The sequence below is a fragment of the Syngnathoides biaculeatus genome, chromosome 14, assembly GCF_019802595.1.
Source record: "Syngnathoides biaculeatus isolate LvHL_M chromosome 14, ASM1980259v1, whole genome shotgun sequence".
NCBI lineage: Eukaryota > Metazoa > Chordata > Actinopteri > Syngnathiformes > Syngnathidae > Syngnathoides > Syngnathoides biaculeatus.
The window spans coordinates 5,339,700-5,357,127 of NC_084653.1; the positions used below are offsets into that span (position 1 = coordinate 5,339,700).

Here is a 17,428-nt window from a genome sequence, read left to right on the forward strand (position 1 = left end):
TATGACAAATAAAAATATTGGAAAACCTTTTGCTTTTCTGAAGCCAGGCTGAGAGGTGGAGCTCAATGGGAAGCGCCTGGTGGTTGGCAGAGTCTGAAAAGACAATGTGGGTGAGCCCTTCCCATGAATTCACTTCGAGTGGGAGGGGCCAACGGAGTGGATTGTGAAACAGGCAGCAGTCGAAGGTGGGGCCTTTGATGGTCCAACACCAGGGTACAGAGGCTGAACCTATGGCTATGGAATGTCACCTCCCTGACAGGGATGGATATTGAGCTGTTTTGGGATATTCAAAAGTTTTCATTATGTATAGTCAGACTGACCTAAACAAACAGTTAGGGCTCTGAAACCACTCTTTTGGAGTGTGCTTAACTCCCTTCCTATCTGGAGTTGCCCCATGACTGGGGCCGAACACGTGTAGGCAAACGTTTAATCCCCTGGCTCGGTGCCTGTTTGTTGGAGTTTACCCTGTGGGACAGGGTTATAACCCTGCATCTCAGGGTCAGGGGATGGGTCCAAATCGATGTCTGTGGTTATGTACAAAACAACCGTTAAGAGTACCCCCACTTTTTGGAGCCTTGGAAGGGGTGCTGCTCCCTGGCTCAGGACTCCCTTGTTCTACTGGGGATTTCAATGCTCATGTTCCCAATGATGGTAAGACATGGAAGGGTGTTGTTGGGAGAAACGCCTGCCAACCCCTGAGCTTCACCAGGATGGTGTCTTTTTTATGGAATTTCAGTGCTCATCATTGTCCATTGATTGTTTGATTGTCAAAGAGGGTATTCCAATGCACAGTTAGCACCAGGATATCTTTGGGTGTAGGTTCATAATTCACTTTGGATTTGTAGCCACATTTCTTGAACACTCGGGTGAATTAAGGGGTGAATCTGGTGTGTTGCTTGGTATGGTAGGGGATGATGCTGTTCTGACCTGACGGGCCTAAACTCATTTTTAACACATAGCAGGGTCCCCTGTCAGAAGGAAATCCAACACACAACTATGACCACACCCTAAGGAAGGATCTTAGATCAATGTTTCAGCAATTATTGTAACACAATCTTCAGTAGTGCTTGGGCCCAGAATCATTACTGTTTGTGCCCAAACTGTTCTACTGGATGTATATAAGGACTTTGTAGGTTTTGTAGTAGAAAGGGATGAATGTAGTACAAAGTAGTTTTAATCTTAAAGAATTACCTTTTTGTTTTGCCATTATTTGTCCCTTTCGGGATGAGCTATCAATGGCTTTATCCATCCATTATCCAAGCCGCTTATCCTCACAAGGATCGATGGAGAACTGGAGTCTATCCAAGCTACAGTATGTTTGGGAAACCCGACCCTCAGAACTGCGTAGCAGACGGTCAGCCACCATCCCTCATTAGCTTTAAACAGTAAGAATTACAAGTGCTCTTGTTTTATCATTAATTTTTTTTGTTTTTGTTTCATTTTTGTTTTCAAGGTTCATTCTTGTGATGGAATATACATTTATCTAGTAATTCTCTTTGCTAATCCTAATACTGAAGAGAGATGGTGATGGCACAAACACAACCTTGTGGCAGGATTTGTGATCTATTGGCTGAGTTTGGATTTTGATTTTTTTTTCAGCTGCTGTCACTGGGCTATGTTAAGACCACTTCCATATATTGTGTCAGTTGAATTTCTTAACAATATTCACAATTCTGGAGCAGTTTAGATCTCCTTGTAGGATTTATTTCCACTCATACTGTACATACCACAAATACACTGCCATCGCTAAATGGATGATTTAAAAAAAAAAAAATCATGGACATTGCATTTCTTAAATATTTTTGAAGATACAAAGCTTTGACTTTTAGTCACGTTTAGTATGGCTAAAGAATTACCAGTGACCTTTTAACACTGGATGCTCAAAACCACAAAATATATACTTTACCAACCTCACACTGCATGTTATTACAACTTGAGATGGCCTAAATGCGCTCACTGATGTCTGTTGTGATCATTTCATTCTGCGTAAACATTACGTAACAGTCATACATGACTAAAATTAGCACGATGACTTTGCCACTCTGCTCACTGCTGGAAGACTAAACACTAACCCCCATGCTTCCTCCTCAAGGCCCTCAACGGGTTTGTCCTGGTCATCACAGCCAGTGGTACCATCTTCTTCTCTTCTCACACCATCCAGGATTACTTGGGCTTCCACCAGGTCAGTAAAAGCATACGCTGTATCATTAAATCGGATACAATTTAGCTTTGTCTTTATCATCCCACTTTGCATGGATATGTTGCGCGCAACATCTGCTAGAAGGTGCTTAGCATCTTGTTTTTCACTACCTGCATGGTGCAGAGAATCACAACCTCCAGCCAACTCTCAAAAGGAAAAAAAAGAGATTTTATCAGGTTTGGCCTTTTGCAAAAACACCACTGTTCCAGGGCAGAGGACCACACCAATCACTGATCTTAAGTACTCTGTTTCCCAACGTATATTGAGCCAAAGCAGTCAGGTTCATGATTTTTAGAAAAATCTTACCAGACGCCAACTAATAAAAATACTGAAATAATTATCTCTTCACTTATGTCTTTCAACACAAATGGATGCTCATTGTGAACTCACAGATATCATTCCATGTAGGATCTCACTACCATTTAATTCTCTTCAGCGTATTCAATTAGTGTCCTTCAGCTAACTGGAGGGGAATATTAGTCATCTACCTGTTAAATTTGGAATGCTGGCATACCTCAGTTTGTTGTGGCTCATACTTTCACACCCCACTTGTTCCTTTTTCCTTAGACCGATGTGATGCACCAGAGCGTTTATGAGCTAGTCCATACAGAAGACCAACAGGAACTCAGGAGAAACTTACACTGGGCATTGAATCCACCTCCTGCAACTCCATCCGCCATCAGCCAGAACTCACCTCAAGGTTATTCATTTCTTCCAGGGGCGTGCACAGAGTTAAAAGGGGGGCACATCAAGCAAGAGTTTGAAACACCTTAGCACAGCATTGTGGGGTATTCGTAAGAATAGAATAAAAAAACATACTTGCCTTAAGGATACCGGGAATCTCATTTTCTAGCAAAGCTGCGCACTGTTTGAATAGTTGTTAGTCGGAATGGTAAAGTACCGACTGGTATTTTGTGTGCAAATTACACCCGTTTTGTAATCATGTTTTGCGTTTTGTGAGCAGGTCAAAACTACCTTATGTTGTGGCAAAATAGAATTCACATGTCCTCTCTGTAGCTCGGTATGTTAGTGGATTTATTCTCTACAACTATCTTGTTTTCAATGAAGTTATAAAGAGTTTGTTTTCTTACAATGTAACGTCGGACATATTAACTAAGCGACTCCTGCAGGGCAGTAAATAAAACATCTCAATACAGTCATACCACTCCTGATCAGGATTAAATTTATAAAACCAATTTCATAAAAGGAAAATCCATCCATTATCTGAGCTGGTTATCCTTACAAGAGTCCCGGGAGTGCCAGAGCCCAAGCTAGCTATCTTTGGGCAGGAGGCATTGTACTCCTTGAATTAGATGCTAGCCAGTCCCAGGGTATATGAGACAGACAACAGCCCGGGGAAACCCCACTCAGGCACGCGGGGAGAACGTGCAAAGTCCAGGTGGGGCTGGGATTTGAACCCCAGTCCTCACACTTAAGGAAAATGGTAGAACTTCGATTGAGTTATAAATCCAATGGCTGGATAATCAACTGTCGAATTATGAAATACAAATGAAAAGGAAGTGAACAGGAATGGAACCGCTTTTTATATTCGCTGTAAATTGGATCACATTCTGATTTCTTTACTCTTATGTCAAAGCAAACAAGTTACCTTGTTTTTTGTTTTAAAGCAAAAAGAATTCACCTTTTTTAAAAGTGAGGGGGATGATTATCTATTTTCTGACATGTTTATAATGAAACTTTCAACCAATTATTCCCAACAAGTTCCAGGTCTACCCAATTTGAAATCCAGACATCCATCAAAACCTTAACTCAGAACTCTGATCAACATACGAGACTAAAATTTTAACATTTTCCAATGTTTTAATGTATAAAATATATGCAAAGGAGGAAGTGGCTTTGTTTTACCATCCATCCATTTTCTGAGCCGCTTATCCTCACATGGGTCGAAGAAGTGCTGGAGCGTATCCCAGCTAACTTCGGACAGGAGGCAGGGTACACCCTAAACTGGTTGCCAGTCAATTGTAGGGTACATGGAGACAGACAACAGTCGCACTCACATTCACGCCTAAGGGTAATTTAGAGTCTCCAATTAATGCATGGTTTAGGGATGTGGGTCGAAACTGGAGTGCCAAGAGAAAACCCATGATGGCACAGGGAGAACATGCAAACTCTACACAGCCAGGATATTAACCCCAGTCCTCAAAACTGTGAGACCGACGCTCGAACCAGTTGCCCCACTGTGCCACTGGCTTTGTTTATTACATCCAAATAGCAATCAAGCAAGCTAAGCTGTAGGTAACAATACTACATCTGTCATTCATCAGATTTGAGTTTCTGAGACCGAGTTAATCAAAATGATAGCTTTTGATTTGGGGGGTGTGGACTAGCATGAGGTGGACCGGACCACAGAGCCACAAAGACATCTCCTACCAACTCTTTCCAAATTATCATTCTTAACGCTAACATGACCAATTCATTTGTCATACATTGTCTATATATGGCCAGCACGGTGGATGACGGGCTGGAGCGTCTGCCTCACAGTTCTGAAGTGGTGGGTTTAAATCCCGCCATGTTCTCCCCATGCCTGCCTGGGTTTCGTCCGGGCACTCCGATTTCCTACCTCATCCCAAAAACATACATTCATTGGAGACTCTAAATTGCCCTTAGGTGTGATCGTGAGTGTGATGGTTGTCATATAAGACAATGCTAGAAGACAGCAGTGTGTGGTTTGTAGTAGAAGGCAATTCCCATTTTTCAATCATGACTTTACAAACAAGTGCCGGTGTCCAAATTAGGAATTCAAAATCAGGTGGTTAAGTTACACATGGTGTAGGCAGTAAGCCATAAGAGGTCAGGTCGTGTCACATGACCTGGTAATCTTCAGTCAGCTTACGAGGTGAAGTGGTCCCCGTCTGTATTTTGGTTGTAAGATGCTTATGTCTGTGTCTTTGGTTTTTAGTAATGTGTTCAAGATAAGACCTGTAGCTGTGACACAAACAAAGATCCTAAGCCAAAAGTGGCATCACTGTTCTGCAGGTTGGATCTACACACTGTGTTAAAAATGCTGGCAAACCTAAGGTTTACTATGAGTTAACCATTTCTGCCAACAAAATGGTTTCTGTTTTATAGCTTTTGAATCCTTTCGCGCAATGTATTGTATAAAACCAATCAATAATTTAGTCAACATGTATTATGTTGAATTTACCAGCAATATGCTCTTTTCCGATCTTAGAGCTGGAGCCTGGCAGCAGCTCACCCTTGGTAACCTATAACCCTGAGCAACTTCCTCCAGAAAACTCATCATTCCTGGAGAGGAGCTTTGTGTGCCGCTTCCGCTGCCTCCTGGACAATTCCTCTGGCTTCCTGGTAAGTTTTGAGGAACTGTAAACCAAACACAAAAACTACAAAATGATTATTTGAACATACTGAGTAGGACTTCACTAGGGTTGGGCAATTAATAGATCTTATTGATTAAATGAGTTTTGGGGAAAAAAAAAAACCTCTTACCAACCTAATGTGGAATGTTTATATGATAAAAACATGGGCGTGGACAGGGACGATGTACATTCTAAAGGAGGCCCAGTTTCGTCAGTAATCTGGAACTGCTTCAAATATGTAGCATCAGAGAGTGATTAAAAAAAGCTGCAACTGCAACAATGTTTAAGGCTAGTGGCATGCCCAACATATTTCTAGGGATGCCAACAGAGTATGTTTCTAAAGTACATGATACTCATAAAAATGATGTATGCACAGTAAAAATGCATGAAGTGTCCCAAATATACTTTCTGAGCCACATTAGCCATTTGGAGTTTCACGGCTAAATTATGCTTTGCAATGGATGGATCCGCACAGGGTGCCTAAGCCACGCCTACTGAGAGACTGTTGTTAGGCACCCCAGGCTACCGATCAAAATAGCGGCCGCAGTGCGGCCGAACCGTTATGAGCGATTCATTAGGGCAAATTCCAGATAGTATTTCTGTTTCCTTTGTGCCATGGTATCAGAAATATCAACAAAGAGTGGACAGAAAGGCCTGAATTACTTTCAACAGGGATATATTCATAATGTCAAGGTTTCCCAAACGGGAACGCCAGTTAAAGTTCCTGCAACGTGTTGGCCGGTTGGTGTGTGTTGGTGTGCTCTCATATTTTCGGTTTGATTAAAACTCTACAAGGGTTCAAACTCCATAACTTTTCTCACATGCTGTGTGAGCAAAGCTGCACGTCTCTGCCACAGCAGTGGAATAAACCAAGAGGGTTAAAAATCAAACCACTGAGGATGAGTGAAGTAGTTGTAGCTCGAACAACAGAAAGGAGGAAAAGAAAAACGATTCTTTGTCAGACGGATGTGAACTACAGGTTAAAATAATGAAATAAATAATGAATAATAGTGAAAATAATGGGATGGTCTTTGTCAATTTGTAGTGCAAGCCCCTTGTCACATTCCAAGAGATGTTCATCATCACTGTACTTTATAGCTGTTACACCGACTAATTCAGTAACTTGCCTTGCCTTGGAACAAACAGCTTTGTGCTGATTTATCTTCGATACTTTCGGAATGCAGCCCTATGGGGGCACAAACCAGTGCAATCTGTAGGCCGGTCCCAAGCCCGGATAAATGCAGAGGGTTGCGTCAGGAAGGGCATCCGGCGTAAAAACTGTGCCAAACAAATATGAGCGTTCATCTAAAGAATCCCATACCGGATCGGTCGTGGCCCGGGTTAACAACGCCCGCCCCCGGCACTGCTAACCTGCAGGGCGTCGGTGGAAATTCAGCTACTGTGGGTCGAAGACAAAGAAGAGGAGGAAACCGGATCCAGCGTCAGAAGAAAAAGAGGAATGCACAGAGCCTACAACTGAGTGTAGGGACTTTGAATGTTGGGACTATGACAGGAAAAGCACAGGAGTTGGTTGACATGATGATTAGGAGAAAGGTTGATATTCTGTGCATCCAAGAGAGCAGGTGGAAAGGTAGTAAGGCTAGAAGTTTGGGAGCAGGGTTTAAATTATTCTACCACGGAGTAGATGGGAAGAGAAATGGAGTAGGAGTTATTTTAAAGGAAGAGCTGGCTAAGAATGTCTTGGAGGTAAAAAGAGTATCAGATCGAGTGATGAGACTAAAATTTGAAATTGAGGGTGTTATGTATAATGTGGTTAGCGGCTATGCACCACAGGTAGGATGTGACCTAGAGTTGAAAGAGAAATTCTGGAAGGAACTAGATGAAGTAGTTCTGAGCATCCCAGACAGGGAGAGAGTTGTGATTGGTGCAGATTGTAATGGACATATTGGTAAAGGAAACAGGGGCGATGAAGAAGTGATGGGTAAGTACGGCATCCAGGAAAGGAACTTTGAAGGGCAGATGGTGGTGGACTTTGCAAAAAGGATGGAGATGGCTGTAGTGAACACTTATTTCCACAAGAGGGAGGAACATATAGTGACCTACAAGAGCGGAGGTAGAACCACGCAGGTAGATTATATTTTGTGCAGACGATGTAATCTGAAGGAGGTTACTGACTGTAAAGTAGTGGTAGGGGAGAGTGTAGCTCGACAGCATAGGATGGTAGTATGTAGGATGATTCTGGTGGTAGGTAGGAAGATTAAGAAGACAAAGGTAGAGCAGAGAACCATGTGGTGGAAGCTGAGAAAGGAAGAATGTTGTGCGACCTTCCGGAAAGAGGTGAGACAGGCTCTCGATGGAGAACCGAAGCTCCCGGAAGACTGGACGACGACAGCCAAGGTGATCAGAGAGATAGGCAGGAGAGTACTTGGTGTGTCATCTGGTAGGAAAGGGGAGAAGGAGACTTGGTGGTGGAACCCCAAAATACAGGGAGTCATACAAGGAAAGAGATTAGCGAAGAAGAAGTGGGATACTGAGAGGACTGAGGAGAGGTGAAAGGAGTACATCGAGATGCGACGTAGGGCAAAGGTAGAGGTGGCAAAGGCTAAACAAGAGGCATATGAAGACATGTACACCAGGTTGGACACGAAAGAAGGAGAAAAGGATCTCTACAGGTTGGCCAGACAGAGGGATAGAGATGGGAAGGATGTGCAGAAGGTTAGGGTGATTAAGGATAGAGATGGAAATGTGTTGACTGGTGCCGGTAGTGTGCTAAATAGATGGAAAGAATACTTTGAGAAGTTGATGAATGAAGAAAATGAGAGAGAAGGAAGAGTTGAAGAGGCAAGAGTGAAGGACCAGGAAGTGGAAATGATTACTAAGGGGGAAGTCAGAAAGGCACTACAAAGGATGAAAAATGGAAAGGCAGTTGGTCCTGATGACATACCGGTAGAGGTATGGAAGCAATTTGGAGAGATGGCTGTGGAGTTTTTGACCAACTTATTCAACAGAATACTAGCGGGCGAAAAGATGCCTGAAGAATGGAGGAAAAGTGTTCTAGTTCCCATTTTTAAGAACAAAGGGGATGTTCAGAGCTGTGGGAACTATAGAGGAATAAAGTTGATGAGCCACACAATGAAGTTATGGGAAAGAGTAGTGGAGGCTAGACTCAGGACAGAAGTAAGTATCTGCGAGCAACAGTATGGTTTCATGCCTAGAAAGAGTACCACAGATGCATTATTTGCCTTGAGGATGCTCGTGGAAAAGTACAGAGAAGGTCAGAAGGAGCTACATTGTGTCTTTGTGGATCTAGAGAAAGCCTATGACAGAGTACCAAGAGAGGAACTGTGGTACTGCATGCGTAAGTCTGGTGTGGCAGAGAAGTATGTTAAAATAGTACAGGACATGTATGATGGCAGCAGAACAATGGTGAGGTGTGCCTTAGGTGTGACAGAGGAATTTAAGGTGGAGGTGGGACTGCATCAGGGATCAGCTCTGAGCCCCTTCCTGTTTGCAGTGGTAATGGATAGGCTGACAGATGAGGTTAGACTGGAATCCCCTTGGACCATGATGTTCGCAGATGATATTGTCATATGCAGTGAAAGCAGGGAGCACGCAGAGGAACAATTGGAAAGATGGAGACATGCACTGGAAAGGAGAGGAATGAAGATTAGCCGAAGTAAAACAGAATATATGTGCGTGAATGAGAAAAGTAGAGGGGGAAGAGTGAGGCTTCAGGGAGAAGAGATAGCGAGGGTGGACGACTTCAAATACTTGGGGTCAACAATACAGAGCAATGGAGAGTGTGGTCAGGAAGTGAAGAAACGGGTCCAAGCAGGTTGGAACAGCTGGCGAAAGGTGTCTGGTGTGTTATGTGACAGAAGAGTGTCTGCTAGGATGAAGGGCAAAGTTTACAAAACAGTGGTGAGGCCGGCCATGATGTACGGATTAGAGACGGTGGCACTGAAGAAACAACAGGAAGCTGAACTGGAGGTGGCAGAAATGAAGATGTTGAGGTTCTCGCTCGGAGTGACCAGGTTGGATAGGATTAGAAATGAGCTCATTCGAGGGACAGCCAAAGCTGGATGTTTTGGAGACAAGATTCGAGAGAGCAGACTTCGATGGTTTGGACATGTTCAGAGGCGAGAGAGTGAGTATATTGGTAGAAGGATGCTGACGATGGAGCTCCCAGGCAAAAGAGCGAGAGGAAGACCAAAGAGAAGGTTTATGGATGTGGTGAGGGAAGACATGAGGGCAGTTGGGGTTAGAGAGGAAGATGCAGGAGATAGGCTAAGATGGCAAAAGATGACACGCTGTGGCGACCCCTAACGGGACAAGCCGAAAGGAAAAGAAGAAGATCTTCGATACTTTCGGCTGGTCATGAGATCAAACACAGGCCTTAATCCACCGTTTGCATTTCTATGGATAGTGCTCGTCTCCATTACACGTTCCCCAGCCACATCGAAGCAACATATTTCCGAATCAGATGTAAGCAGGATTATACACTCGCAATTCAAAGTAAGCATGCGCTCTCTTTGTTTGTGGGTACAAGATTCCGGATCTGGATAGTATGGACGGAGTTCAGATAATGACGCTCACTGATTGGTCAAAAGGAAGCTGTCAATCATTCTCACGGATCCATCCATTGGTTGATCAACTCTGTTTGGTTGGCAACTAGACCCCCATAATAAAACTCTGATGCGGGCAGCTTCCCGACGAGCCGCAAAACAAGCACTGAGTGTTGGGCCGCAACACCCCGCAATGCACTGGTTGGCTCTGGGCGAGGCACCTCTGGCTCACTAATCCAGTCACCTATTTTTGTTACCGTCGTGGCTCCACAGATAGTCCTAAATTACAGAACTTGAGCAAATATAACAGTAAATACAGTACCATGAAAGTTGTCCCATCATAGATTAATAATAAATAAATGAAAGGGATGTCGTTAAAGGAATAATTTACTAGAGTGCAGTGAAAGGCAATCACAGTCAGTCATGCTGCACATTCCCAAAGGCATGGTACCCATTTAATAAACTAATAAAATAGTATCCAGTTCAATGGTGGAAGCAGCATAAAATAAACTCCCCATGGCTGAGTAACAAAGCCAAGAAATGTAAGTGCGCCACCACCTGAGGGGGTTTACAATGTCATTGGTGGCATTGAAACAGTAACAAAGCATGCCTACTTAAAGGTCTCATATTCTGGCTATTGAGACGTCCACAGAGTGACTCTCTGACATGGACCTGGTATAAAAGTGTCCATTTCATTTAAAAAAAATACCTTGTTTTTGTTATAATAGGGTCCAGAAAAGGCCACTCTGACAGCTACTTCTGTTTGACACAGTTTTGTATCCACTTAGTCCATATTTGGGTAAGACCGCTTCCTTTCTTGTGTCAGCTCACATTTTTGTTAAGTTGACAACGCAGAGATCTAGTGACATAGAAGCTTGACAAATCCTAATGACCTCATTTCAGGTCTTGGCAGAAAAACGTCAGGAACTCGGAGATTACGTGGACGATAAAAATTCACATTTTACATCTTTAATGAGGCACCGCAGAGTCAATATTACATGCTAAATACTAGAAAATTTTGGTTTGCAAAATACAGGACCTTTAAGCCTGATGTTGTAAATGGGCTTGTTTTCCTTGCCAAAAAATTAGTATTAACGCTCAGCACTGTAGAACTACCTGGAGTGCTGATACATATAGGTATGCAGGATGTAGTTGGTTTCCATTTTAATGCACACTATGAAGCTCCATGTAATACAATAATGTAGTGCAAATACTTTGTTACTGAATTTATGTAGAATTTGTGTGTATGTACTGTACTTAATTATCCATATTTTAGGCAATTTAAACCAAGAAAAATGTTCGGATGGGTGAGAAGAGTTCTGCCTTTAACGACTTAAAAAGAACCTGGCTGACTTTGTGTATTATTTATCCCGGGTCGCTCTGCCAAGGGCATAAAGACCCAGAGCATTTCACACCCAGACAGAAACCAATAAACCATGATCATATAATAATGTCTCTATGCCAGGGTGTTCGGGTTACAGTGGTAGTCTTAGTTTTGTGGACTGAGGTTCAAATCCCGGCCCCGCCTGCAAGGAGTTTGCATTTGCTCCCCCATGCCACGCCAGTTTCCTCCCACATCCCAAAGACTTCAATTCATTGGAGACTCTAAATTGCTCGTAAGTGTGATTGTGTGTGTGACTGTTGTCTTTCTCTATATGCCCTGCGGTTGGGATTGGCTCCAGCACTCCCGTGACCCTAGTGAGGATAAGCGGCTTGGAAAATAGATGGCTGTCTCTATGCCTCACTCGGCATAAATAGATGAACAAAGATACATTCCTTACTCAAAATACATATTTTTGCGCAATTAAGCACACAATTACAGTGCCTTGTGAAAGCATTCGGCCCCTGTGAAGTTTTTAACCTTTCGCCACATTTCAGGCTTCAAACAAAGAAAAAAAAATCAAATGTTTTTGTCAAGAATCAACAACAAGTGGGACACAATTGTGAAGTGGAATGAAATTTATTGGCTATTTTAAACTCTTTTAACAAATAAAAACCTGAAAAGTGGGGCGTGCAATATTATTTGGCCCCCTTGCATTTATACTTTGTAGCGCCACCTTTTGCTGCAATTACAGTTGCAAGTCGCTTGGGGTATGTCTCTATCATTTTTGCATATTGAGAGACTGAAATTTTTCCCCATTGTTCCTTGCAAAACAGCTCGAGGTCAGTGAGGTTGGATGGAGAGCGTTTGTGAACAGCAGTCTTCAGCTCTGCCACAGATTCTCAATTGGATTCAGGTCTGGACTTTGACTTGGCCATTCTAACACCTGGATATGTTTTATTTGTGAACCACTCCATTGTAGATTTGGCTTTATGTTTTGGATCATTGTCCTGTTGGAAGATAAATCTCCGTCCCAGTCTCAGGTCTTTTGCAGACTCCAGCAGGTTTTCTTCCAGAATGGTCCTGTATTTTGCTCCATTCATCTTCCCATCTTCCCTGCTGAAGAAAAGCAGGCCCAAACCATGAGGCTGCCACCACCATGTTTGACAGAGGAGAATGTGTGTTCAGGGTGATGAGTTGTGTTGCTTTTACGCCAAACATATCGTTTTGCATTGTGGCCAAAAAGTTCGATTTTGGTTTCATCTGACCAGATCACCTTCTTCCACATTTTTGATGTGTCTCCCAGGTGGCTTGTGGCAAACTTGAAACAAGACTTTTTATGGATATCTAAATGGCTTTCTTCTTGCCACTTTTCCATAAAGGCCAGATTTGTGCAGGATAGACTTGATTACACACAGGTGGATTCCATTTATCATCATCAGTCAACATTGGATCATTCAGAGAACCTCACTGAACTTCTGGAGTGAGTTTGCTGTACTGAAAGTATAGGGACTGAATAATATTGCACGCCCCCTTTTACAGGTTTTTATTTGTTAAAAGGGTATAAAATTTCCACTAAATTTCCTTCCACTTCAGAATTTTGTCCCACTTGTTGTTGATTCTTGAAAAAAAAAAAAAATTCCATCTTTATGTTTGAAGCCTTAAATGTGGAGAAAGGTTCAAGGGGGCGAATACTTTCACAAAGCACTGTGTATACAGTAAATGAACAGGTCAAGGCGACACGGTGATGCAGGTGTAAAGCGTTGGTGTCACAGTTCTCAGGGCTAGGGTTGAATCCCACCCGTGTGGAGTTTGCATGATTTCCTCGTGCCATTTTCTCCAGGCATTCCGGATTCCTACCACATCACAAAAATATCCATTGATTGGAGACTTTAAATTCCCCCTAGGTGTGATTGTGAGTGTCACTGTTGTTTGTCTCCATGTGCCCTGTAATTGGCTGGTAACCAGTTCAGGGTGTACTCTGCCTCCTGCCCAATGGTAGCTGGGATGGGCTCCAGCACTCCCACGACCCTTGTGAGAATAAGCGGCTAAGAATATGGATGGATGAACAGGTCATTTAAATACACGCATTGCTCCATCTTGTAATCAGATTGGTTATCTTTTTTTTTTTTTTTTTTTTTTTTTCCAAACAAGCTGATCAGTGATCAGCCCCAAAAATCCTGATCATGTAAAGCCTAGTTTTATTTTAATGTATTAAGGATTGTATTTAAAATTACTTTCTCTCAGAGGAAGTACTTTTGCTTTCACATGATTTTTTTTTTAACATATAACGTGAAAGCAAAATTGGAAGTTGATACAAGGTAATGCTGAGTTTAAAAAATAAATTACTGGAAAATAATTCAAAGCCTCATTTTGGGAAATGGGTGATTTTATTGTAAATATAAAGTACCACCCAGCTGTGTAATACATTGTATTTGGTACAAAGGAATCACCACCACAGAATATTGGCGCTATTAACATGGCTCAATGTAGGTATGTAACAGCTTGCCATTTAAATTCTCCCACTCTAAACTTCTAGTCGAGTGAATTTAGCATCTGGCTGTTAGAAGTCCTGTCAACTGCAGCACATTTTCTCTTGCCCCATCCAACCACCCCATCCACCACCATGTTCTGCTGTGTCAATATGATCACAAGTCACCTTTCTTGTCCTCATAGGCTCTCAACTTCCAGGGTAGGCTTAAATTTCTACACGGACAGAACCAGCGGCAAGAAAATGGGGGAAAGGCACCACCACAGCTTGCACTTTTTGCCATCGCAACTCCTCTGCAACCTCCATCCATTCTGGAGATCAGGACCAAGAACATGATCTTCAGAACCAAACATAAACTGGACTTTACACCGCTGGCTTGTGATGCAAAGTAGGTTATAAAAAATTGGGTTCCAATGCAGGAAATGGAACATTTTAAGATTGTCCTGTTATGACTGAATTCTCTTCAGGGGGAAGATAGTCCTGGGGTACACAGAGGCTGAACTGCGGGTACGAGGATCTGGTTATCAGTTCATCCATGCAGCAGATATGTTGTACTGTGCAGAGAATCATGTCAGAAGTAAGTTGTATTTGATTTCAAAACACAAATCATGTTATCACAGATGTAAATCAGTGGTTCCCAACCTTTTTTGCTCAATGGATGAAGCAATATTTTTTTAAAATCATAAAATTCTCAGCATAATTAGTGGGACCCTTGTGCTCATTTCTCTGCAACGGGTTTTGCCCATCTTGGGGTAAGCTGTTTTGTAAAAAAAAAAAAAAAAAAAAATACTGGTGCCAGGTGCTTGTTCCCCATGTGCCAAAGCAGTTTTGAAGGCTTCATTGCCTCATTTCCAAGCCTGTTGCCGCATATTACACGGATTACACAGAGTGGGCTAGCAATAAACCCATATTGTAAGTAAAGACTGTTGATATTGTTCATTAAACTTCTTTTTCCTGGAAATTTTAGGCTCTTCTTCAGTCTTATTAACCTTTCTGATGCTCCTCAAAGTCTTGTGTGTTGCTGTTCTTTTCCTAAACTTTCATTTGCTTTGTTGCTTACTTTTTAGTCTAATTTGACATGTACAGAGGCACAGCTAATCCAACTGATTTTGAGAGATAAAACTTGTTTCAGGGTGATGATCAAAAAACAACAACAAAAAAGGTTCAGTCTCTCTGCGTGGCAGGTACTAAATGGCTCACTGATCTAAATTAACAAACACTTAAAAAGTAGACGGTGGCGGTTCCCGAGATGTCCACATGAAACACAAGTATTTTGAACACAGTCCTGTCAAAAAAGTTCAGGATGACCAGTCCAACCCAGTAGGAGAGTTAAAACAGCTTTTCCTCATAATCCTCGGGGATTACGGAGCAGATTGAGTAAAGCTGTAGAACTACCAGAGAAGAAGATGGGAAGGGGGGGCGCACCTACAAATCCTCTGCATAAACAAAGCATCAGAGATGACCCAACACCAACACATTATCAGGACGAATAATTCAGATGCCAGATAGGTTACTCTCACCAGTGCAGTTCAAGGGTCAATGTACTTTAGTCAACGCGGAAAACAAGACTGCGTATGAATCCAAACCACCCTGCAAGGCTCAGCAGGTGCAGCAATACTGATTGTACAGTATGTGTTTGTTGTAGTGATGAAGACAGGGGAGAGTGGACTGACAGTATTCAGGCTGCTCACCAAGGAGAATCGTTGGAAATGGGTGCAGGCCAACGCTCGGCTGGTTTACAAAAATGGAAAACCCGACTACATCATCGCCACCCAGAGGCCGCTCTTGTATGTTTCTGTACTGTTAAATCTAAAACTTAAAAACGTGATTTCTATTCATATAATAATACAAAGGGAATTTTTGTTTTACAATTGAAGACACTCAAATTGTATCATACTCAAATTAGTATCCACTTATTAAACCCATTTTCTTTTTCCAGGGATGAAGAGGGAGGTGAACACCTGCGTAAACGTTCCATGCATTTACCCTTTACATACGCTACGGGTGAGGCCTTACTTTACCAGTCGAACCATCCCATTGCGGGCTTCAGAGATGGTGTTTCTGAGAAGAATGGTAGTAAGTCAAAGAAAAGCCGGACTGACAGGTTGTTGAGGGATGGTTTGGATCCAGGCTCACTTCTAGGGGCCCTCATGAGCCAGGATGAGTCAGTTTATGTTTGCCAGCCTGCCCTGGAGCCCAAAATCTCCTTTCACAGCAGCTTGTTTGGAGACCAAATGGGCTTCTCTGACTCCAAATCTGGTTTTCACAGAAGATGGGATACACCAAGCAATGGTGATCTCAATCAAAGCATCACAGAACAAGGCACCAGCTTTGACCCACTACTTGCTACTTTGGACTCCCTGTCACTGGAAGGCCAAGGTGTCTTGGATTCGGAGGATGGTGGCTGTTCGAACAGGGAGTTATTTGGAGCTCTTGAGGGTTTGGGGCTGAGCGCTGAGGACCTGGAGCTTCTCCTGTTGGATGAGAGGATGATTCGAGTTGAAATCGACCCAGAGCGTGTGCCCACCTTGGATGACCTTCTGACCAATGATGAAATTCTTTCATACATTTATGACTCCATTGAAGGAAAGATTGATTCTGCAGACCAGGAAGAACAGGTGCCACCTTGTGATCCTTCAGCAAGTGCAACAACAGTATTAGTATCTGAAAGTACTCTAATCTCTGACCCAAATGTGAAAATGCAATTTCCTCACCATAAGACTCCCATGGTGTCAAAGGCTCCCATTGTCCAATTGTCCCAGCAAATGCAAAAGCACCTCAGCATGTGCTCTGGCAAAGGGGGACACAACTGGGGCCACCAGAGTGAGCATTTAACCAATACAATTGTTAATGGAGACCTAATGGAGCATGTTGAAGCGCCCTCAAACCGACAATGGTCAGCCCAAGACATTCTCACGAGTGCAGGGATACAACTGGAACACATGAACTCCCGACAGACTGCTTTCAATGGCAAGACATCAGAATTAGACGGGGAGCTTCATCAACCGCATCAGAGCTACCTGCAGCAGCAACAGCCATTGATGCAGAACCAGCTCTCACAGCAGCGCCATGCTAAACAGAAGGTAAACAATTTAAATGGACTGTGTGCCATCTCCAGCACAGAGCAGAAAGCAGTAAAATCACCATGGCAGGACTTTGGCATCACAGAGAGTCTGGGTCCATGTCTCAATAACAGGGAGAAACCTATTGCAGACATTTCATTAGATTCCTGCACGGATTACAGCATGCCCAACATTGACAATTCGGATTATTCCATGAACGGAAGTGGTGTGTTCGGGAGCAGTACGCTCCAGCACAGGGCCGAGTCCCCAATTTCAGCGTTACCGGGGATTACTCACAAGCGGCAGCAGGAGCCAATCACAGTTCCTTTGGCTCAAGTCCTCACCAGCCTGTCCCAGTGTCCCCCTCCGAATGCCTCGCTGGAACAAATCCTGGCAGTCGGCAAACCTTGTCGGCAGTTGGACCACTATGCCATTGTGGCCTCAGACCTGCCTCAGGAACCCAGTCATGGCAAAGTAAGGAACAAAAAAC

At 43.1% G+C, this 17,428-nt stretch overlaps 1 protein-coding gene across 3 annotated transcripts in view; it reads left to right on the plus strand.

The window, feature by feature from the left end:
• The window catches only part of LOC133512490 (aryl hydrocarbon receptor-like), a 53,843-nt gene that overhangs the window by 31,829 nt on the left and 4,586 nt on the right, over nt 1-17,428 (plus strand). For all 3 annotated transcript variants that reach the window (XM_061842198.1, XM_061842200.1, XM_061842199.1), the window contains 7 exons: nt 2,093-2,182; nt 2,768-2,900; nt 5,394-5,527; nt 14,062-14,264; nt 14,344-14,453; nt 15,522-15,663; nt 15,816-17,412. In XM_061842198.1, the coding sequence (XP_061698182.1) occupies nt 2,093-2,182; nt 2,768-2,900; nt 5,394-5,527; nt 14,062-14,264; nt 14,344-14,453; nt 15,522-15,663; nt 15,816-17,412 (2,409 nt within the window). The remainder of the gene's footprint in view (nt 1-2,092; nt 2,183-2,767; nt 2,901-5,393; nt 5,528-14,061; nt 14,265-14,343; nt 14,454-15,521; nt 15,664-15,815; nt 17,413-17,428) is intronic.